Below are 17,709 nucleotides of genomic sequence, written 5' to 3' on the forward strand. Positions count from 1 at the left end.
TATGACTTAACCCACAATATAGCGCATATTAATTTTATGACCAAATATGTAACATATGTTTGTCAAAATCATCTTAACCGAAAAAGCCTCTACCAAACAATATTATTCGAAACTTTAATTTAATCTGAGAAATTATATTTCTTGTAATTTCAATCCGTGCTCTAGCAAGAAATCAAATTTATTGGAATTTTTTCGTATTATAGTGACATATTATTGACTCAGGCTATAACAAATCAAATTTGAGTGTTTATAATTTTAAATTTTTGATCTATCATATATTTATGATATTCTTAAAAATATCAAATTAAACATTTTTATAGTATGACTTTGAATCTTTGTCTAGTTTTGTCAATGTGGTTGAGACATTTTATACATTTTTTTATTCATCAGTTGAGCAATATATGTCTGTTTAAAAAAGTTTAAATTACATCATATGTAAAAAAAATCATAAATTTTATTAACTAAATATATTATATAATAATTTAAATACAAAATCAAATAAAAGTGAAAGAAGAATCACATATATTTGTTTTAATTAGGTTGAAAGATTTCCTTATCTTTTAAATGTTACCTATAATTGATTTTATATGTTACTATAATTAACTAAATGCATATTATCCCTAATTACCAAAAATCAAACTAACCTATATATTATGATACACCTAAATCATGAATGTCATAAGTCTATAATCAAAAAATCATATATATACCTATTATATAGTCTACAAAAATAAATCATGTACTTCCCAAATATTAAATAGGGGATAATCCAGAGAATCCTTTTCAGAAAAAATCTAAAGAAATAATAATTAAAAGCTCTATGTTATTATTGTGTCTCCAATATCTAAAACTTCTATAAACATTTTTAGTTTTTTTTTTCGAATTCATGATCAGACTATTCATTTCTTTTTTAATCTGTTATTGTATTGAATAAAATAAAAAATCTAAATGAAAAACAACTCATTCTTGATTTTTTTAAAAAAGAAAGGTCTATAAATTCAACATAAATTAGTAATAACTCCAACCAATAAAATTTAAGCTAACTTTCATATATTTTTGTAATGAATTAAATACAATAAACAAGCGTGTAATGAAAATTGATTCATAATCTCAACCAACATATATCAAATATGTATTATCGTTTGTATGTTTTTTCAAGTTTTGAACAATTATAAAACCAAAACAAAAAAGTCGGTGAAATGTGAATAGAAATAACTTACATTACATTGATATATAACTAGATTAACATGAAAAATGTAGGACGTTAAAAAATAAGAAAATAAAAAAATCAATTTCAAGTAAAAAATACTATAAAACAAATTTACTGGACTCAAATAAAGTGTCTGGATAACGACCCAGACCCGGACCCAAGTCGGATCCGGATCTCCGCGATTTTTGTTTTTTTTTTCACATTTTTGTAAGTTTCTTGAAAATTTGAAACTCTTCTTTTTTTTTTTTTTTTCTTCTTCCCCTTTGGTTCGATACGCGCTAAAATCTCAGATCTCATAAGCTTTTCGAAGGAGATCCAGTAATATCACAATGGCTTCATATAGAGCCGACGACGACTACGATTACCTCTTCAAGGTTGTGTTAATCGGAGATTCCGGCGTCGGTAAATCTAACCTCCTTTCTCGATTCACGCGCAATGAGTTCAGTCTCGAATCTAAATCCACGATCGGCGTCGAATTCGCCACCCGTAGCATCCAAGTCGATGATAAGATCGTCAAAGCCCAGATTTGGGATACCGCCGGCCAAGAAAGGTACATTCATGATTCATTCATCACGCTTCTTGATCCATGGATCCATTTTCTTGATTTGATTTTCTTGATTTTGAAGATATCGAGCAATCACAAGTGCATACTACAGAGGAGCTGTAGGAGCGTTGCTTGTGTACGACGTTACAAGACATGTAACCTTTGAGAACGTTGAAAGATGGTTAAAAGAGCTTAGAGATCATACAGATTCAAATATCGTCATTATGTTCGTTGGTAACAAAGCGGATCTTCGTCACCTGCGAGCTGTTTCAACGGAAGACGCTAAGGCTTTTGCGGAGAGGGAGAACACTTTCTTCATGGAGACATCGGCTCTCGAATCGTTGAACGTTGAGAATGCTTTCACCGAAGTGCTTTCTCAGATTTATCGTGTTGTTAGCCGGAAAGCGTTGGATATAGGAGATGATCCTGCTGCTCTTCCCAAAGGACAGACCATCAATGTTGGTTCCAAAGACGATGTCTCTGCCGTTAAAAAGGTTGGTTGCTGCTCCAATTGATGGGTTCACCCCTGCAGTCAAGAATCGTCTATTCGATCTTGTTCATTTATTTGTATAATCATACACAATGCGTTGCCATTTCAAATGTATATCACAAACAAACAACATTGATTTGAGTTGAACCTCAATGTACTCTGTTTCTAAGTGAGATGCTTATTGTTGTCTACCGTCTATCAAAGTGTTTATTAATGTGATCTTGAGACCAAACACAGAGCATGTGAAGCACCAATGGAAACTGAGATAACCTTGTGTGGTTGACCCTCATCTTCTTCAGTTAAGAAATTAACTTCAACAGGAGTAGTTTGGATCTCCGGGAGTCCTGGAACGCCTAACTGGAAATCTTTAGCGTTTCCCCACATCCAGAGTTCACCTCCATCTGTCGAAAAACCAATCCCATGTTTTTAGTTTGTTGAGTTATCTATCATGTCAAATGAGCATAACTATAGCTTTGTATATACCTGTTATCGCTGCAGAAGACGAACCTCCACAAGCGATGAAGACGATCTTTTTGTCTGCTAACGCTTCGATTTCTTTAGGAGTTCTCTGGTTTCGTAGCGAGGCATTACCCAATTGGCCGTGTCCACCATGGCCCCACGAGAGTACTTTACCTTCCTCTGTTGTCACACCAAGCAAATTTCAAATCAACATTGTAAAAACCAACCAGAGATATTGATCCGTTTGCAGAAGATTGTTTACCGGTTAAGGCAAGAGAGTGATATCCACCGCACGCAACCTGGGTTATACGAACGCCTTCTAAACTGGGAACCGGCATTGGTTTCCAACCTCCCAAGTTATCACCGCGTCCGAGCTCATAATTGGAATTTGCTGATACAGAATGATCCATTGAATACTCTTTTCCACTAACAATGGTAGGAATTAGGAAACTAATGCATTAGATTGGAATTTACCTCCCCAGTTCCAGAGTTGTCCCTCTTGTGTAAGAGCCATAGTGAAGAAACCACCACAGGAGACAGAGGCTACGGGAACTGTTAAAGCTTTGACCTTTGAAGGAACACTAAGCCCACCAGCTTCGTTTGGTCCTCTGCCTGGTCCGAGTCCTAGTCTGCCGTCTCCTTCTTCTCTTCCCCACATATATAGCTCTCCTAAAACCAAAAACATGCCCGCTTAAGAGTTACACAGATATACTATTACTAGTATATCAAACAGTTAAAACCAACAAGAACAACAACAACAACACTAAGAACGGGTCACGTTCGTTTGAAGTAGTATATACGAATGAAACCATGTCAATAACTGCAGAGAACTATAGCAAGAAGAGAAAGCATGTGGAAAACCTGATTCGGTAATAGCAGCAGTATGAGTTCCACTGGTTGCAATGGCAGAGATTTTGCAGTCCCAAGAACCATCAACACGTCGAGGAACGAGTTCTCTAGTGTAAACCTTATGTCCAAGCGCACCAAAGCCACCATAACCCCTAACAACTTCATTTTTAATATATGGAACCAATCACATTATGCAGAAGCAAAATATCAAACACAAACACAAATCCATTGACATTGCATCAACTTGCACAAAACAGTATTGATTCCAAAAACTCAAATTAAGATCAAAGCAAGAAGCTTACCAAGTGAATACATCTCCTTGATGTGTTAAAGCTACTGAATGCAAACCACCAAGAGCAATAGATCGAATCGAGCGTTCCTCGAAAAGCGGATTTAAGTTAGGGACAAACACCGAGTTCTCTTGGCCAAACCCTAGCCTACCTCCGTCACCTTTTCCCCAAATCCATAGATCTCCATCGATGGTTAAACCAGAATGGAACAATCCGCAAGAGATTCCGACTCGAAAACTCGATGGATCGGCGGCGTCGATTCTTCCAGGAGTTTGGGCGATAGAGAAGGATTGATCAGAGCGGAGGTGAAGATTAGCGACTTGAGACGGATACATTCGAATCTCTTCGATTCCGCCGCCGAGCTGACCTGATGCGCCTCGTCCCCATGAGAGGAGCTGGAGGGTGACGGGACTAGAATCGATCTCTGGGCTTGTGTAGAGTGTGGGTACTTTGGTAGTGGTTCCTCCGTTGCTTCTTTGAGTGGTCCGGGTGGAGGAGAACCGGCGCGTGAAGCTACGTAAGCTGTGGCTTAACGGTGCCATTGTTTCATCGGAGTTTCATCTCTACCGGTGGGTTTTAAGATGCGACTATTCTTGAAACGATGGCGTTTTCGTGAGATAGAATAATTAATTGCTCGTAAGGACCTTGTATAATTGTTATTATTGTCAATAAGACCCTATACTTTAGAATGTTGAAATTATGATAACTTGTACTCTCTCTTTTTTTTTTTTTTACATCAGATTGTAAATATATTTACTCATTGAAATAAGAAAAATACTTTCTTCTTTCAGTATCCGCTATTTTTCTAAAAATAGGTAATATAGTAAATAGAGATTAATTTGATGAGTTAATGTGTTTGTTAAATTATAATGCCCGTTTTAACTTTTTAAAATAATTTAGCAAATTATTACAAGAATTCTCATAATCTAACGGAAAACTCAAAATCTAACGGGTATCACTAGAGAAGTGTTTTACATTTTTCTTGACCGTTGAAAGATTGAACAATTTTTAAAACAGATGTACATGAGGAGGAAGAAGAATAAGAATATCTTAGCTATGAACGTTATAAGGTAGAGCTTTAGTTAGAGTTAATTGAAGTTTTGGCACTATCAAATTTAAGAATATTGTAGTGTTGTAACCTTCAAGACATATCATTGATAATTTCATTTCATCTTTTCACTTCTTGACTTATCAAAGATTTGTAGATTAGAGTAATTCTGTACTCAGAAACAGAGTAGAAAACAAAAGAATAGCAGAAACTTTTTGGAAATGTCTTATACTATTTCAGAATCTACAGCATTGGAAACCTAAAGCAACTGGCTTTTGTTTCTTGGGAGACAAGTCATCTGATTCAGGCATCTTCACAGGGCTTCCCATCCACTCTACTCCTAATCTGCATCCATTTTCAATCCCAAATAACAATTAATTAAACCTTAATCTCCAAATAATGTAAACAAAAATTGTTAAACCCTTTTCTTGTTGTTTGAAAACTCACATGGGAAACGCAAAAGAACCCCTTCCTTCGTCTGAGTTATTAGACCCGCTCGATTTATCAGATGCATCAATCTCTTCTTCTTCTTCTTCTTCTTTCGTTTTCTGATCAGCACAAAACAGAACAAATAAATACATAAAAGTTGTAAATTCTCATGTACTTTGAAGTTGAAACATCTTAAGAAAAAGCATTACTTCTGTAACATCACAAGAGACATCTTCAGTTTCTTGACTTGAAGTGTTATCGTTCTGCTTTTGTTCTGTTCCTTTAATCTCCGCCGAGTTATTATTCTTCTCTGTTCCTCCTACTCCTTGATCTTTATAAATTAGCTGTTCTTAGAAAAAGCAGTCAAAAGCTTAGATTCACTTAGTATTTACTTTAGTATTTGTAGGCTATGTTTCAAAACTTTAACGTTATTTATAAAACAATATTGATTTTTTTTTTTTGGACAACGAACCTTACGATTCACCGTCCTCGGTGACTTTCCCGGAGACGATTCGTTCTCTTTCTTCTCTTGTTTACCCTCTTTAACCACATCGAAACCTCCATCTTCACGGTCGAAGCAGAACACAATGAATCCAGATTCATCAGAAACTGGTTGCTGTGGCCAGCTCAACCGCCTGTGCTGAGACGCAGACGTCGTCGGAGAAACGCTGCTGCTTCTTAGATGAAGATGATGATGACGTGTCCCTGGTGGACTTAGACTGAGTTTTCTCTCTGATCTCTTCTTCTTAGTACTCTTCATCTTCCTCTTTATCCTCTTGAACGTTAGATTACTGTTGTTGCTCGTATTGTTTCCGTTACTATTAACTCCATCTTCATCTACATCTATAAATATAAATTCGATAATATATAACTTTTGAACAATAGTTAAAAAAAAATGAAATTAGAAACAAGAGAATAGAAGAAGAAGAAGAAAGACCTAGAGGAATCTTGCAAGCCAAGAAACAGGAAGCCCAATCTTTGACTCTCCAAGTCACAAGTTTTGGTATTGTCCACTGTGATGAAGCCATGTCTAGCTATTATGGTTCACGAGAAATAGTGTTTTTGTGTGTGTTTGAGGCTTTTTTAAGAAAAAGTTTTCAGAAGGGAGAGAAAGAATTTATTATGAGGGAGAAGAAGAAGAATGATTTGAAATTTGAAAAAAAAAAAAAAAAAAAGAGACAAGACAATGGATTGCCATGAATTGGGGAAGGGGGTTACAATGTGCAACACATGAATGCATTTAATATTATTGGAATAAAAGGAAATAACAATTTTTTTCCTGGAATTGTAATAATTGGGCAGTAAATGCTATCATAGTTAAGAAACACTGCTATTAGAAATTTCAATTTTATTTTTTTCATTTTTCCATTTTCAGCTGTCAAATTATTTAATTCAATTTTTTTCGTGTGTCAAGATTCAAGAAGACGGCATAACCATTTGAATGGTGGCTAGAGAGACATGGATGCCATTTATGGTGGCACATGAGTTTTTATTTATTTTTATTTATAGAATCTATATATATAAACCTAGGAACATGGGCCTGTATATGTAGCCCATTATCTGATATGTATAACATTTTCGTATCGGCGCGGGTCCAATAATAATTCTCGCCTCGGTCTTTTTTTCCTGGTGAGATAGATTCGTCGTTTGAAAGGCGAGCCGAATGAGACTCTCTCTGCAAAGGGTTGCTGCAGCACAGCTGATGATGAGCGCCTAATTTCACATTTTTCAATTAATTTATTTTACCTAAATGTAATTTATATACTATGTAATTCCTAATTCAAGTCAATAAAGAGAGCTAAGTTTCATAATCATCTGCTAAATTACCATGCTTTTTTTTCTTTTTATTATTTATTTTTATCAACCTTTCTTCTCCCCGTTTTCGATATCCACATGAGATAAACCATCACGTTGAAACAATCTATAACATCGCCATATACATATATTCCTATATAATCGAAAGTCGCCTTCAAGTACTCGCATTATACACACACAAAAACTGAGTGTGTGTATATAATTAAGGTTTAATGTTGATTGATTAGTTTACTACTGAACGTATCAATGGGGTTGAGAACGAATTTAGACATTTTTCAAAAAATGAACCAGATTATGTCACACGGTGCTACTGAGAGTATGTTGTATGTATCATTCTTTCAACCGTACTATCAAGTATCAACTTACTAAAACATATTATTATTTGATTCAGAAGTATCAACTTATCAAACAAATGATGACACAGAACCACCAGACAGAGACTCATCAGTACAAGTGAAAGTGCTATAAGGAGACGGATTTGGAGGATCATGAACTTCAGTCACACCTTCAAGCATCTGTGTAACATTTCTCATGTTAGGTCTCATCTCTGACTCTTCTTGTATACACCATATCGCTATTCTCACATATCTTTCCACCGTTCCCATGTCGTCCATCGACTCTGAATCGTCCTCAATCAGATCTTCCAACCTTCCATGCCGAAAGCAATCGTAAGCCCAATGGATAAGAATTCTGTTATCTTCAAGATCGACAGCTTTCTTGCAGCACACGATTTCTAAAAGCATCACTCCATAGCTATATACATCTACTTTGGATGTAATGGGACCCTTCTTGAACCATTCGGCTGCAACATAACCTTTCGTTCCACGGATGTTTGTGAGCGTATGCGTTTGGTTCAACATCAAAAGCTTCGCTAGACCAAAGTCTGAGATCCGAGGAATGTAATACTCATCTAGAAGTATGTTTTGCGGTTTTATGTCGCAGTGTATTATCTGCTCGCTGCACTCTTCGTGTAGATACAAGATTCCACGGGCAATGTCCGCCGCGATTCGCTTTCTAGCTTCCCATCTTGGTCTCGGACGCCTGAAGAGAAAATTGGCTAATGTTCCGTGCGGCAAGAACTCGTAAACGATCATCCGTGTCTGTCCTTCGTTACAGAAGCCAATGAGCCTTACTAGGTTCTTGTGGTGAATCTGACCGATCACTTTAACCTCATTATTGAACTCTTTCTCGTTATCTTGAGCAAGACGATCTAGTTTCTTGACTGCCACGGGAACTTCAGAATCATCGTTAACTTTTAAAAATCCTTTGTAAACGATCCCAAAGCCTCCTCTTCCAAGCTCTTCTGTGAAATTTCTTGTAGCTTTCACGAGCTCTCCGTATGTAAAAACCCTCAGATTCAACTCATTTGCAGTACTGATATCTCTTGATTCATTCTTCTTCAACGTCTTACTATTCTTCTTCTTTTTGTATAGAGCAAGAAATATGAAATTCACTGAAGCTGAAGTTCCAAGTAGAACCAAACAAGTAATGATAAACCAGTCACGATTTTCCTCTCTCTTTCTGGCAACTGGACCTTCCGCGATGGCGCCGTTTAGAACCTTAATGAATGTATCGCTATCACCACGGGGAGATCTTTCACCGTGAGACAATGGAAACTTCTTCTTCCAACATTTTAGATCCCGAATGTTTCCAAAAACAACCGCAGCACAGAGACAGTCGTCAAGACAAGATTTTTTACATCTTTCTTCATCATAGTTGGCGTAACTCTCGTAATCCCCATACACCCAATTTGTCCTTTCTAAAGTAATAAACCCGTAACGATTCACATCTGACTTGGCGGTTTGGTTATTTTTTGATACACAAGGTTGCATCTCGAAATCTGGCACACAATCACCATACTCATTGCTAGGATCCTTCAACACAAACCTCTGAGGACATTCACATTTCGGCCTCTGGTTGTTACTTAAACTGCATATACTATTATGCCCACAAGCCGTATTCCCAAGTGCATCAGGCTGGTTACATATATTTTCTGGTACAGCCCAATCAAACACCCACCCACCATTCTCCTGCCCCCCTTTGGGATGATAGTACTCAGCAAAAACCCCGTCGAAATGTAGAACGGCACGACGATATAAGTTTTTAGAAGATTCCTCATCTTTCTCTATGAGAAAGACTTTTGAATTGTTTTTTTGAAGAACATATATGTACCCTGACTGGTTATAGATTAATTGAACCCCGGGATTGTTCGGATCATTCGTTTTACTTTCGTAGTACTGAAAGTATTCGTCTGATTCTGAGACAGTCTCAGCGTTGAGAGTGACAAGCTGAAGATTTCCATCTTCACCTAGACGTAGCCTGAATTTTCCTTTCTTGAAGCTTGTCTCCGTCCTACGAGATGACAGATTCTTTCCAACTTCTATATTCTGCATCATTAATTATTTAATTCCCATCCGTAACATTAATTACGAGTACACAAATTAATTAAGTCCATTCTAAATCAAACCAAGAAAAAAATCAACTAAAAAGTCTGTTTTACAATAGGATTAGGATCATAGAAGTACTGGCTTTAATAATGCATGTTTTTTTAGATTGCGTTTCCAACTTAATACTAGATTTTAACCTGCGGTTCACCGCAGAACAATATTTTTACAACAATAAAAAATTAAATTTTAAAAATTTGTATTTGTTTGTTAATTTTGTTTCTTTTGTTTAGTGTTTAAGATTGTATAATTGTATTTTAACTATTAATTATAAAATTTGATCAGTTGTATACCGCAGATACGCGACAATTATTTAGTTTTATTTATACTAATGTTACATTTGTACCGTATCGAATTTCTTATGGTTATAAAAATAGAAATTTTTACTGCTTTTTAGATTTAACCCGTAAAAGAATTATTCTTACATTATTATATTTTTAATTTTTAGTGTTTTTAAATTTAATTCGTAAGTTTAAAGTTATTTAGATTTAACCCGCAAAAAAATTATATCCATAAAAGTTATTATGCAGTATACCGCATATTAATTTATATTATAAATACTCCAATTTATTAGATTTAACCCGTGATATAATTATTTTTGCATTTTTATCAGCATATTAATAACCATTAAAGTTTTAATTGTTCATACGAAACAATATAGTTATTACTGAATATTAGAGTTTTTAAAATAAGAAAATATTGTGTAGATATTTTTGGCATATGTTATTAACCAAATTTGTAGAGACATTTTAGGAATCTAATTGATTATGTTGTATGTGCAATTTTTTAAGGATTAACTTTGTAAATAAGTATAACTTAAAGGACACCATATGTACTTCAATTTATAGAAACACCACGGGATAATTATTTAGTTTTATTTATTTTAACGTAAGAAATCTGAGGAATCAACCCCTAAATACCTCAAATCAAGTAATGTACATGACTAAATCAACATTTTACAATCAAAATATGTAAAGCACAAATTTATATAAAAAGTCTATACAAACAAAATCTCTGAAGATAGTTTTGGTGATTTTATGGGATTAAAACTTTAATGGGTAGAGCTGTTTTTGGAAAAATCGGAATGTATAAATATTATTAAGATTTTATGGCAATAAAGGTAACAAATGTTGGTCCATCTAAGAAAGTTTAGTATTTGAGTTTCTCTGCAATGTTATTTATGGAATTTTTTAGAGATTAATGTTGTAAATAAAAATTTTAATAAGCAAAATTTAAAGGGCATAACACAAAATGCACTTAAAAAATGTTAATATAGATTTGTCAGAAAAATATAAAAAAATATTTATTTATTTTAGTAAATAGAATATATACTATCTTCGTATCATGATTATATAAATTGTTAATTAATAAGCTAAAGCCAAAAGGAATCTCTCCATGTTTTTTTGGTCAACTCATTCGGTATAAAAAGAAGTAAAGAACTACGTACCTGATTAGGTAACAAAGTGTCGGTGGGGTTGTTGAAACTCGACCACAGAACCTCGTCAGAATCCCTGAACAGAACGAAGTTTCCGTCGTCAGTTATTCGCCCTCGAGAAACAGAGCCATCACTCAACGATCTCCACAGCTGCTGACCTCGAGGGTCAGTGATAACCAGACCCTCATCTGCGGTTAGTGTAACCTTCGAACCATCAGGGACGAGACCAGTGGCTGTGTCGACGGCTTGAGCGTGCCACACGATGGTCTTGTCAGAAATCTTGTCGAACCAAATGGATAGAGTGAAACCATCTTTTGGTTGGATCTTGCGGAACCCGAAAGCAAAGTCACCCGAAGGGGAACGCCATGAGCTGGAGAATTGTTGGGACTCTGAGGCGGTGAGAGATCCTCCGACAGGAACAGAGCCGTTTATGATGTTCTGAGACAGAACGACAAGTGTTTTTAGTTTCAGGACAAGAACAAGTTGTATCAAACAAGAGATAAACCGCATTTTTCTTGAGCAAAGATGTACGTCGCTGGTAAATTTTTGTCTGCGACTTTGTGTAGTATATATTAAAGTGTGTGTAGTATACTAGTATATATATAAGTTTAATGTTGAATTGTTTACTGAACGTCGAAAAATGGTTAAGACTTTTGTCTTCGAAGACTTTAAAGTCTATTATTAATTTACCAAAAAAAAAAAAAGAGCTTGTGTATAAAGGTTTAATGTTGATTGATTAGTTTACTACTGAACGTATCAAATGGGTTAAGTACAATTTAGATATTTTCAAAAAAAAAACCAGATTTTGAAAAGTCAATAGAGTCGTGGACATGTGTTGTAGAGTCTTTTCAAGGGTTATGAACAAATGTAGTATAGTGTGTTGTGATTACGTACTGATTACATAGTCGTCCTTTAGAAAGAAACAAAGAATGCTAATTTGTTCCCAGTCCCTTTTCTTTTTCTCTATAGCAATAATTATTATTATAACTTTATAAGCACTTCCGCTACGTCAAATGTTCAAGTATAACATAATATCACCTAATTAATTAATTAGTTGTCTAATATGAGCACATAATGAAACTATTTGGTTAGTTTATATAATTACGGTATATTCAATTTCCTTAAAGAAATTCTAATTGTATAGCAACTTGTGTCACAAGGTGGTGCTGAGTATGTTATATGTATCAACATAATAACAAATATGTTATTCTTTCAACCGTACAATTAAGTATATCAACTTATTAAAACTTAATATTTTTTGATACAAAAGTATCAACTTATCAAACAAGTGACACAGAACCACTAGACATAGACTCATCAGTACAAGTGAAAGTGCTATAAGGAGACGGATTTGGAGGATCATGAACTTGAGTCACACCTTCAAGCATATGTGTAACATTTCTCATGTTAGGTCTCATCTCTGACTCTTCTTGTATACACCATATCGCTATTTTCACATATCTCTCCACCGTCCCCATGTCGTCCATCGCCTCTGAATCTTCCTCAATCAGATCTTCCAACCTTCCATGTCGAAAGCAATCGTAAGCCCAATGGATGAGAATTATGTTATCTTCAAGATCAACGGCTTTCTTGCAGCTCACGATTTCTAAAAGCATCACTCCATAGCTATAAACATCTACTTTGGATGTAATGGGACCCTTCTTGAACCATTCGGCTGCAACATAACCTTTCGTTCCACGGATGTTCGTGAGCGTATGCGTTTGGTTAAACATCAAAAGCTTCGCTAGACCAAAGTCTGAGATCCGAGGAATGTAATACTCATCTAGAAGTATGTTTTGCGGTTTTATGTCGCAGTGTATTATCTGCTCGCTGCACTCTTCGTGTAGATACAAGATTCCACGGGCAATGTCTGCCGCGATTCGCTTTCTAGCTTCCCATCTTGGTCTCGGACGCCTGAAGAGAAAATTGGCTAATGTTCCGTGCGGCAAGAACTCGTAAACGATCATCCGTGTCTGTCCTTCGTTACAGAAGCCAATGAGCCTTACTAGGTTCTTGTGGTGAATCTGACCGATCACTTTATTAACCTCGTTATTGAAATCTTTCTCGTTATCTTGAGCAAGACGATCTAGTTTTTTGACAGCCACGGTAACTTCTGAATCACCGTTAACTTTAATGAATCCTTTGTAAACGATTCCAAACGCCCCTCTTCCAAGCTCTTCCGTGAAATCTCCTGTAGCTTCCACGAGCTCTCCGTATGTAAAAACCCTCAGATTCAACTCATTTGCAGTACCTCTTGATTCATTCTTGTTCAACGTCTTACTCTTCTTCTTTACGTACAGAGCAACAAATATGAATATCACAAAAGCTGAAGTTCCAAGTAGAACCGAACAAGCAATGATTAAGGAGTCACGGTTTTTTGCTCTCTTTTCGGTAATTGGACCATCAACAATGGCGCGGTTTAGAACCTTAATGAATGTATCACCATCACCAGTTGGAGTTCTTATACCGTGAGACAACGGAAACTTCTTCTTCCAACATTTAAGATCTCGATTGGTTCCAAAAACAACCGCAGCACAGAAACAGTCGTTAAGACAAGCAGCTTTACATCTTTCTTCATCATAGTTGGTGTAACTCTCGTAATCACCATACGGCCAATTCGTCTTCTCTAAAGTAATAAACTCGTAAAGATTCACATCTAAGTTTGCAGTTTGGTTATTTTCCAATCCACAAGTCTGCATCTCAAAATCTGGCACGCAATCACCATACTCATTGCTAGGGTCCTTCAGCACGAACCTCTCAGGACATACACATTTCGGTCTCTTGTTGTTACTTAGACTGCATATATTATTATACCCACAAGCCGTATTCCCAAGTGGATCAGCGTGCCCACATATATTATCTGGCACAGCCCAATCAAACACCCACCCACTGTTCTCCTGCCCACCTTTGGGATGATAGTACTCAGCAAAAACCCCGTCGAAATGTAGAACGGCACGGCGATAGACGTCTCTAGAAGATTCCCCATCTTTGTCTTTGAGAACGAATGTTGAATTGTTCATTTGAAGAACATACATGTACCCTGACTTGCTGTAGATTAATCTAATTCCGGGGCTGTTTGGATCCTTCGTATTACTTTGGTAGTACTTAAAGTATATGTCTGATTCTGAGACGGTCTCAGCGTTGAGAGTGAGAAGCTGAAGATTTCCATCGTTATTTAGACGTAGGCTGAATCTTCCTTTCTTGAAGCTTGTCTCCGTCATACGAGATGACAGATTCTTTCCAACTTCTATATTCTGCGTTCATTAATAATACCCATCCGTAAGGACTACTTACGAGTACACATGTTAATCAATTAAGTCGATTCTAAAACAACTAAAACGTCTTTTTGACAATAGGATCATTACAAGTACCGGCTAAACCTTTTTCTTTTTAAATTGCGTTTCTAACTTAATATTTGTCAAAAAGAAAAAGTTTATTTATTTATTTATTTTTGTAAATAGAATAAATATTATCTTCGTAGCATGATTATATAAATTGTTTACTTAATAAGCTAAAGCCAAAAGGAATTTCTCCATCTTAGGTCGAGTCATTCGTTATAAAGGAAGTAAAGAATTAAGTACCTGATTAGGTAACAAAGTGTCGGTGGGGTTATCGAAGCTCGACCACACAACCTCGTCCGAAACTCGGAACAGAACAAAGTTTCCGTCGTCAGTTATGCGCCCTCGAGAAACAGAGCCACCACTCAACGATCTCCACAGCTGCTGACCTCGAGTGTCAGTGATAACCAGACCCTCATCTGCGGTTAATGTAACCTTCGAACCATCAGGGACGAGACCAGTGGCTGTGTTGACGGCTTGTGCGTGCCACACGATGGTCTTGTCAGAAATCTTGTCGAACCAAATGGATAGAATGAAACCATCGTTTGGTTGGATCTTGCGGAACCCGAAAGCGAAGTCACCGGAAGGGGAAAGCCATGAACTGGAGAACTGTTGGGACTCAGAAGCGGTGAGAGATCCTCCGACAGGAACAGAGCCGTTTATGATGTTCTGAGACAAAACGACAAGCGTTTTTAGTTTCAGGACAAGAACAAGTTGTAGTATCAAACAAGAGATAAACCGCATTTTTTCTTGAGCAAAGATGTACGTCGCTGTTAATTTTTTGTCTGTGAGTGTGTGTATATACGAAAGTTTAATGTTGAATTGTTCGTTATTACTGAACGTCGAAGAAGGGTTAAGAACTTAAAAAGTCGTAGACTTTTTGCTCTTTTCTGAGTCAACAGAGTCTTCTCCAACAACAGAGTCATTAATTAATAGAATCTTCTTCTCCATACATTAAGTCCTGATCATGTGTTCTAAAGTCTTTATAGGTAGGCCTAGGAACAGATAGCGTACAACTTTGGTTGTACAACTTTTCTGAATTGTAACGCTAAAAGATTTGTATTCCTTGTGTTTGGCTTTTGAATGGTAAACGGAAAATCTCCCCATTGATTTGTTGTTCGTTTAAGATTTTTTTTTTTTTTTCTAACATATTTTTCTTATTTTTTAATTTTTATTCTATAATTTATATATAATAAGTTCTACTATTTTTTATTAATCTTATTATATAAAGCTTGGTTCTCAAAATTAGTAACTCACCAGATCGTGACACGTGTTATTTTAACGATCAAATATCAAAGTTAAAATTTCACCAGATCATGACATGTGTCAGTTTTAAAGATTAAATATCCAAGTTAGTAACTCATCAAATCGTGACACGTGTCAATTTAAACATCAAAAATTACAGTTTTCAAGTTTGGTAAAATGATGCATAAAATAATTGTAATCTTATTATATTAAAAATAACTTTGAACCTGACATGTCACGGTTAAACTTTGTAAAACTTTAAATATTTGGTATGTAATTCTTTAATTTTTAAAATTGACATGTGTCGCGATCAAATGAGTTACTAACTTTGAAAATCAAGGTTTATATAATAACACATAATATTGAATACGTAATCAAATCATTCACTGATTGAAAAACTTAAGAAAATTACATTAATTTTTGTTTTTGATTATCTTATTTTTTTAATATTATGTTAATCACTAATTTTAACACATTAAACCTTTTTATACTTTAATCATTTTTCTGTATAAATTTCTTTTTACTAGATGATTATAATAAATAATAATTGCAATTAAATTGCAAATATTTTCCTTATTCATTGCACATATTTTCCTATTGAAATCAATAATTTAATAGATAACTTTCCTATTACAATTAATGATATAATAGATTATTTTTAGTTTTATATACTTTTCAAAAATATTAATTTTAATCATTTTTAAATGTTTTAATTTTCCTATAAGTATTAAATAATTTTATTTTTATACATGTTAAAATATTATCGATATACTTGACACATGTCGCGATTATATGAATTACTAACTTTTAAAACTAAGGTTTATATAATGACCACCTAACCATTAGGATCAGATTACCGAATATGACCAAATACTAGTTGGATTTGACTTGATTATAACTATAGTGGCACACATATATGTAAAAAAAGTAAAAATAATTATAGTGGCACACATATATGTAAAAAAGGTAAAAAATGTATTAATTTGTAAAAATGTATTTTGGTGACATAGGTGGCCAAATCAATTTGTTTAAACCTCTCTGCATGTCCGTGAAACCGCAGTGTCATAAAGAACAGTCTGTTCCAAAGCGCGGCTGTGAGTCGTACCCCATAGAAATTCTTGAAGGTTTTTAAAAAAAAAATATATTTTAATTTTAGTTTATCTTTGTTGCATTGTTTTGCTTTTCATATTTGAATATCTTAATTTGATCATGGGGTTTTATTGCTTTGATTTGCAGAGCAATCTGAGTCTCAAGGGGTATACCGAACATATGAAAGAGCGTCGGGATGACATGGATAATCAAATTGGGTGGTCCTCAGGCCTGACCCTTCACATATTCTCAAGACACATTGGTGTTGGGTCTCCAAATTTTTTGAAATTTTTAGTAACAAAAATAGGCCTCAAAATATATTGATTAGATGTTGGCATGTGTCAAATTTTTTTTTTATAAACGTAATAGGACAGCTAATTACATTTACAGAATTTTACATGTTTATATTTTAAAAATTTTATTTTTCTAAATCAAAAAAGAAAACTAACAAATCAATATATTTTCCATTGTATGCTAATTATATTATATGTGTGTTCTCAATAAAATTTGACATTTGTAAGCAAAAACTTAATTTATTAAGCATGTATATTAATCAATTAATAATGAATAACAAAGTTAAAAAGAATAACATAAGTTATTTAACATAATTTTTGTCGGTTATAAATTGTATATATCGTTGTAATATAAGTTTTTATTGTAAGTAAGTACACAAAAGCTTGAAAGAATAATGAACTTTAAAAAATAAAATTTCAATACAAGAAGTGTATTAGTATAGTTTTACATGTTTTATTTTACAGATTTTAATGCATGTAGTAATATGAGAAACCTGAAAAAAAATGGAAAAATGAGTTTGTAGGAATGAACTTTTTGGTTAATTGATGAAAATTGACAAAAGTATTACTTATGAAATTATGACATATCGAAGAATAATACTTAAGATATTTTTGGATTTCCAAAAATTTTGTGGATGTTAACTGATTATTTACTGATTATATTTATTGTTAAATTTAAAATACTAACCAATATACATATTATCTCAAATGATGCTCATATTATTTTTGTT

The 17,709-nt window shown here is 34.6% G+C and overlaps 5 protein-coding genes across 6 annotated transcripts; 1 reads left to right on the forward strand and 4 right to left on the reverse strand.

The window, feature by feature from the left end:
• The first annotated feature begins 1,206 nt into the window (after nt 1-1,206).
• Nucleotides 1,207-2,440, forward strand: LOC104738298 (ras-related protein RABA1f). The gene is made up of 2 exons (XM_010458497.3): nt 1,207-1,760; nt 1,837-2,440. The coding sequence occupies exons 1-2, from the start codon at nt 1,540-1,542 to the stop codon at nt 2,267-2,269; spliced, it is 654 nt and encodes a 217-aa protein (XP_010456799.1). The 5' UTR covers nt 1,207-1,539; the 3' UTR covers nt 2,270-2,440.
• Nucleotides 2,315-4,427, reverse strand: LOC104738288 (RCC1 domain-containing protein RUG3, mitochondrial). Of its 2 annotated transcripts, none has more exons than XM_010458491.3 (6): nt 3,855-4,427; nt 3,565-3,711; nt 3,178-3,372; nt 2,966-3,094; nt 2,728-2,883; nt 2,315-2,645 (listed from the first exon to the last, which is right to left on the reverse strand). In XM_010458491.3, the coding sequence occupies exons 1-6, from the start codon at nt 3,865-3,867 to the stop codon at nt 2,455-2,457; spliced, it is 831 nt and encodes a 276-aa protein (XP_010456793.1). In that variant the 5' UTR covers nt 3,868-4,427; the 3' UTR covers nt 2,315-2,454. The 2 variants fall into 2 exon arrangements, with proteins under 2 accessions (XP_010456793.1, XP_010456788.1); XM_010458486.3 differs by having other exon boundaries at nt 3,565-3,704; nt 3,855-4,422.
• A 569-nt stretch (nt 4,428-4,996) lies between these two features.
• On the reverse strand, nt 4,997-6,444 carry LOC104738306 (protein BREAKING OF ASYMMETRY IN THE STOMATAL LINEAGE-like). Its single transcript, XM_010458503.3, has 5 exons — nt 6,257-6,444; nt 5,792-6,162; nt 5,529-5,663; nt 5,338-5,438; nt 4,997-5,235 (listed from the first exon to the last, which is right to left on the reverse strand). Exons 1-5 carry the CDS (start codon nt 6,345-6,347, stop codon nt 5,127-5,129), a joined length of 807 nt encoding a protein of 268 aa, XP_010456805.2. The 5' UTR covers nt 6,348-6,444; the 3' UTR covers nt 4,997-5,126.
• A 1,052-nt stretch (nt 6,445-7,496) lies between these two features.
• Nucleotides 7,497-11,716, reverse strand: LOC104738313 (G-type lectin S-receptor-like serine/threonine-protein kinase RLK1). Its single transcript, XM_087472534.1, has 2 exons — nt 11,026-11,716; nt 7,497-9,521 (listed from the first exon to the last, which is right to left on the reverse strand). The coding sequence occupies exons 1-2, from the start codon at nt 11,521-11,523 to the stop codon at nt 7,539-7,541; spliced, it is 2,481 nt and encodes an 826-aa protein (XP_087328660.1). The 5' UTR covers nt 11,524-11,716; the 3' UTR covers nt 7,497-7,538.
• A 477-nt stretch (nt 11,717-12,193) lies between these two features.
• On the reverse strand, nt 12,194-15,226 carry LOC104738323 (G-type lectin S-receptor-like serine/threonine-protein kinase RLK1). The gene is given in 4 exon segments (XM_010458518.3): nt 12,194-13,876; nt 13,879-13,984; nt 13,986-14,267; nt 14,595-15,226. Coding segments are annotated over 4 exon segments (2,472 nt in total). The 5' UTR covers nt 15,096-15,226; the 3' UTR covers nt 12,194-12,293.
• Nucleotides 15,227-17,709: the final 2,483 nt, after the last annotated feature.

The sequence above is a fragment of the Camelina sativa genome, chromosome 2 (genome assembly GCF_030686135.1).
Source record: "Camelina sativa cultivar CO46 ecotype springtype chromosome 2, ASM3068613v1".
Classification (NCBI taxonomy): domain Eukaryota; kingdom Viridiplantae; phylum Streptophyta; class Magnoliopsida; order Brassicales; family Brassicaceae; genus Camelina; species Camelina sativa.

Coding starts and splice junctions, on each gene's coding strand:
- LOC104738288 (XM_010458486.3), bottom strand. CDS start 4,384: ATGGCACCGTTAAGCCACAGCTTACGTAGCTTCACGCGCCGGTTCTCC. Junction 3,705..3,854: donor CAAGGAGATGTATTCACTTG/GTAAGCTTCTTG, acceptor TGAAGTTGTTAG/GGGTTATGGTGGCTTTGGTG. Junction 2,884..2,965: donor TCACTCTCTTGCCTTAACCG/GTAAACAATCTT, acceptor GTGTGACAACAG/AGGAAGGTAAAGTACTCTCG.
- LOC104738306 (XM_010458503.3), bottom strand. CDS start 6,347: ATGGCTTCATCACAGTGGACAATACCAAAACTTGTGACTTGGAGAGTC. Junction 6,163..6,256: donor GGCTTGCAAGATTCCTCTAG/GTCTTTCTTCTT, acceptor TTATATTTATAG/ATGTAGATGAAGATGGAGTT. Junction 5,439..5,528: donor TCTCTTGTGATGTTACAGAA/GTAATGCTTTTT, acceptor TGTGCTGATCAG/AAAACGAAAGAAGAAGAAGA.
- LOC104738313 (XM_087472534.1), bottom strand. CDS start 11,523: ATGCGGTTTATCTCTTGTTTGATACAACTTGTTCTTGTCCTGAAACTA. Junction 9,522..11,025: donor ACACTTTGTTACCTAATCAG/GTACGTAGTTCT, acceptor TTAATGATGCAG/AATATAGAAGTTGGAAAGAA.
- LOC104738298 (XM_010458497.3), top strand. CDS start 1,540: ATGGCTTCATATAGAGCCGACGACGACTACGATTACCTCTTCAAGGTT. Junction 1,761..1,836: donor GATACCGCCGGCCAAGAAAG/GTACATTCATGA, acceptor TTGATTTTGAAG/ATATCGAGCAATCACAAGTG.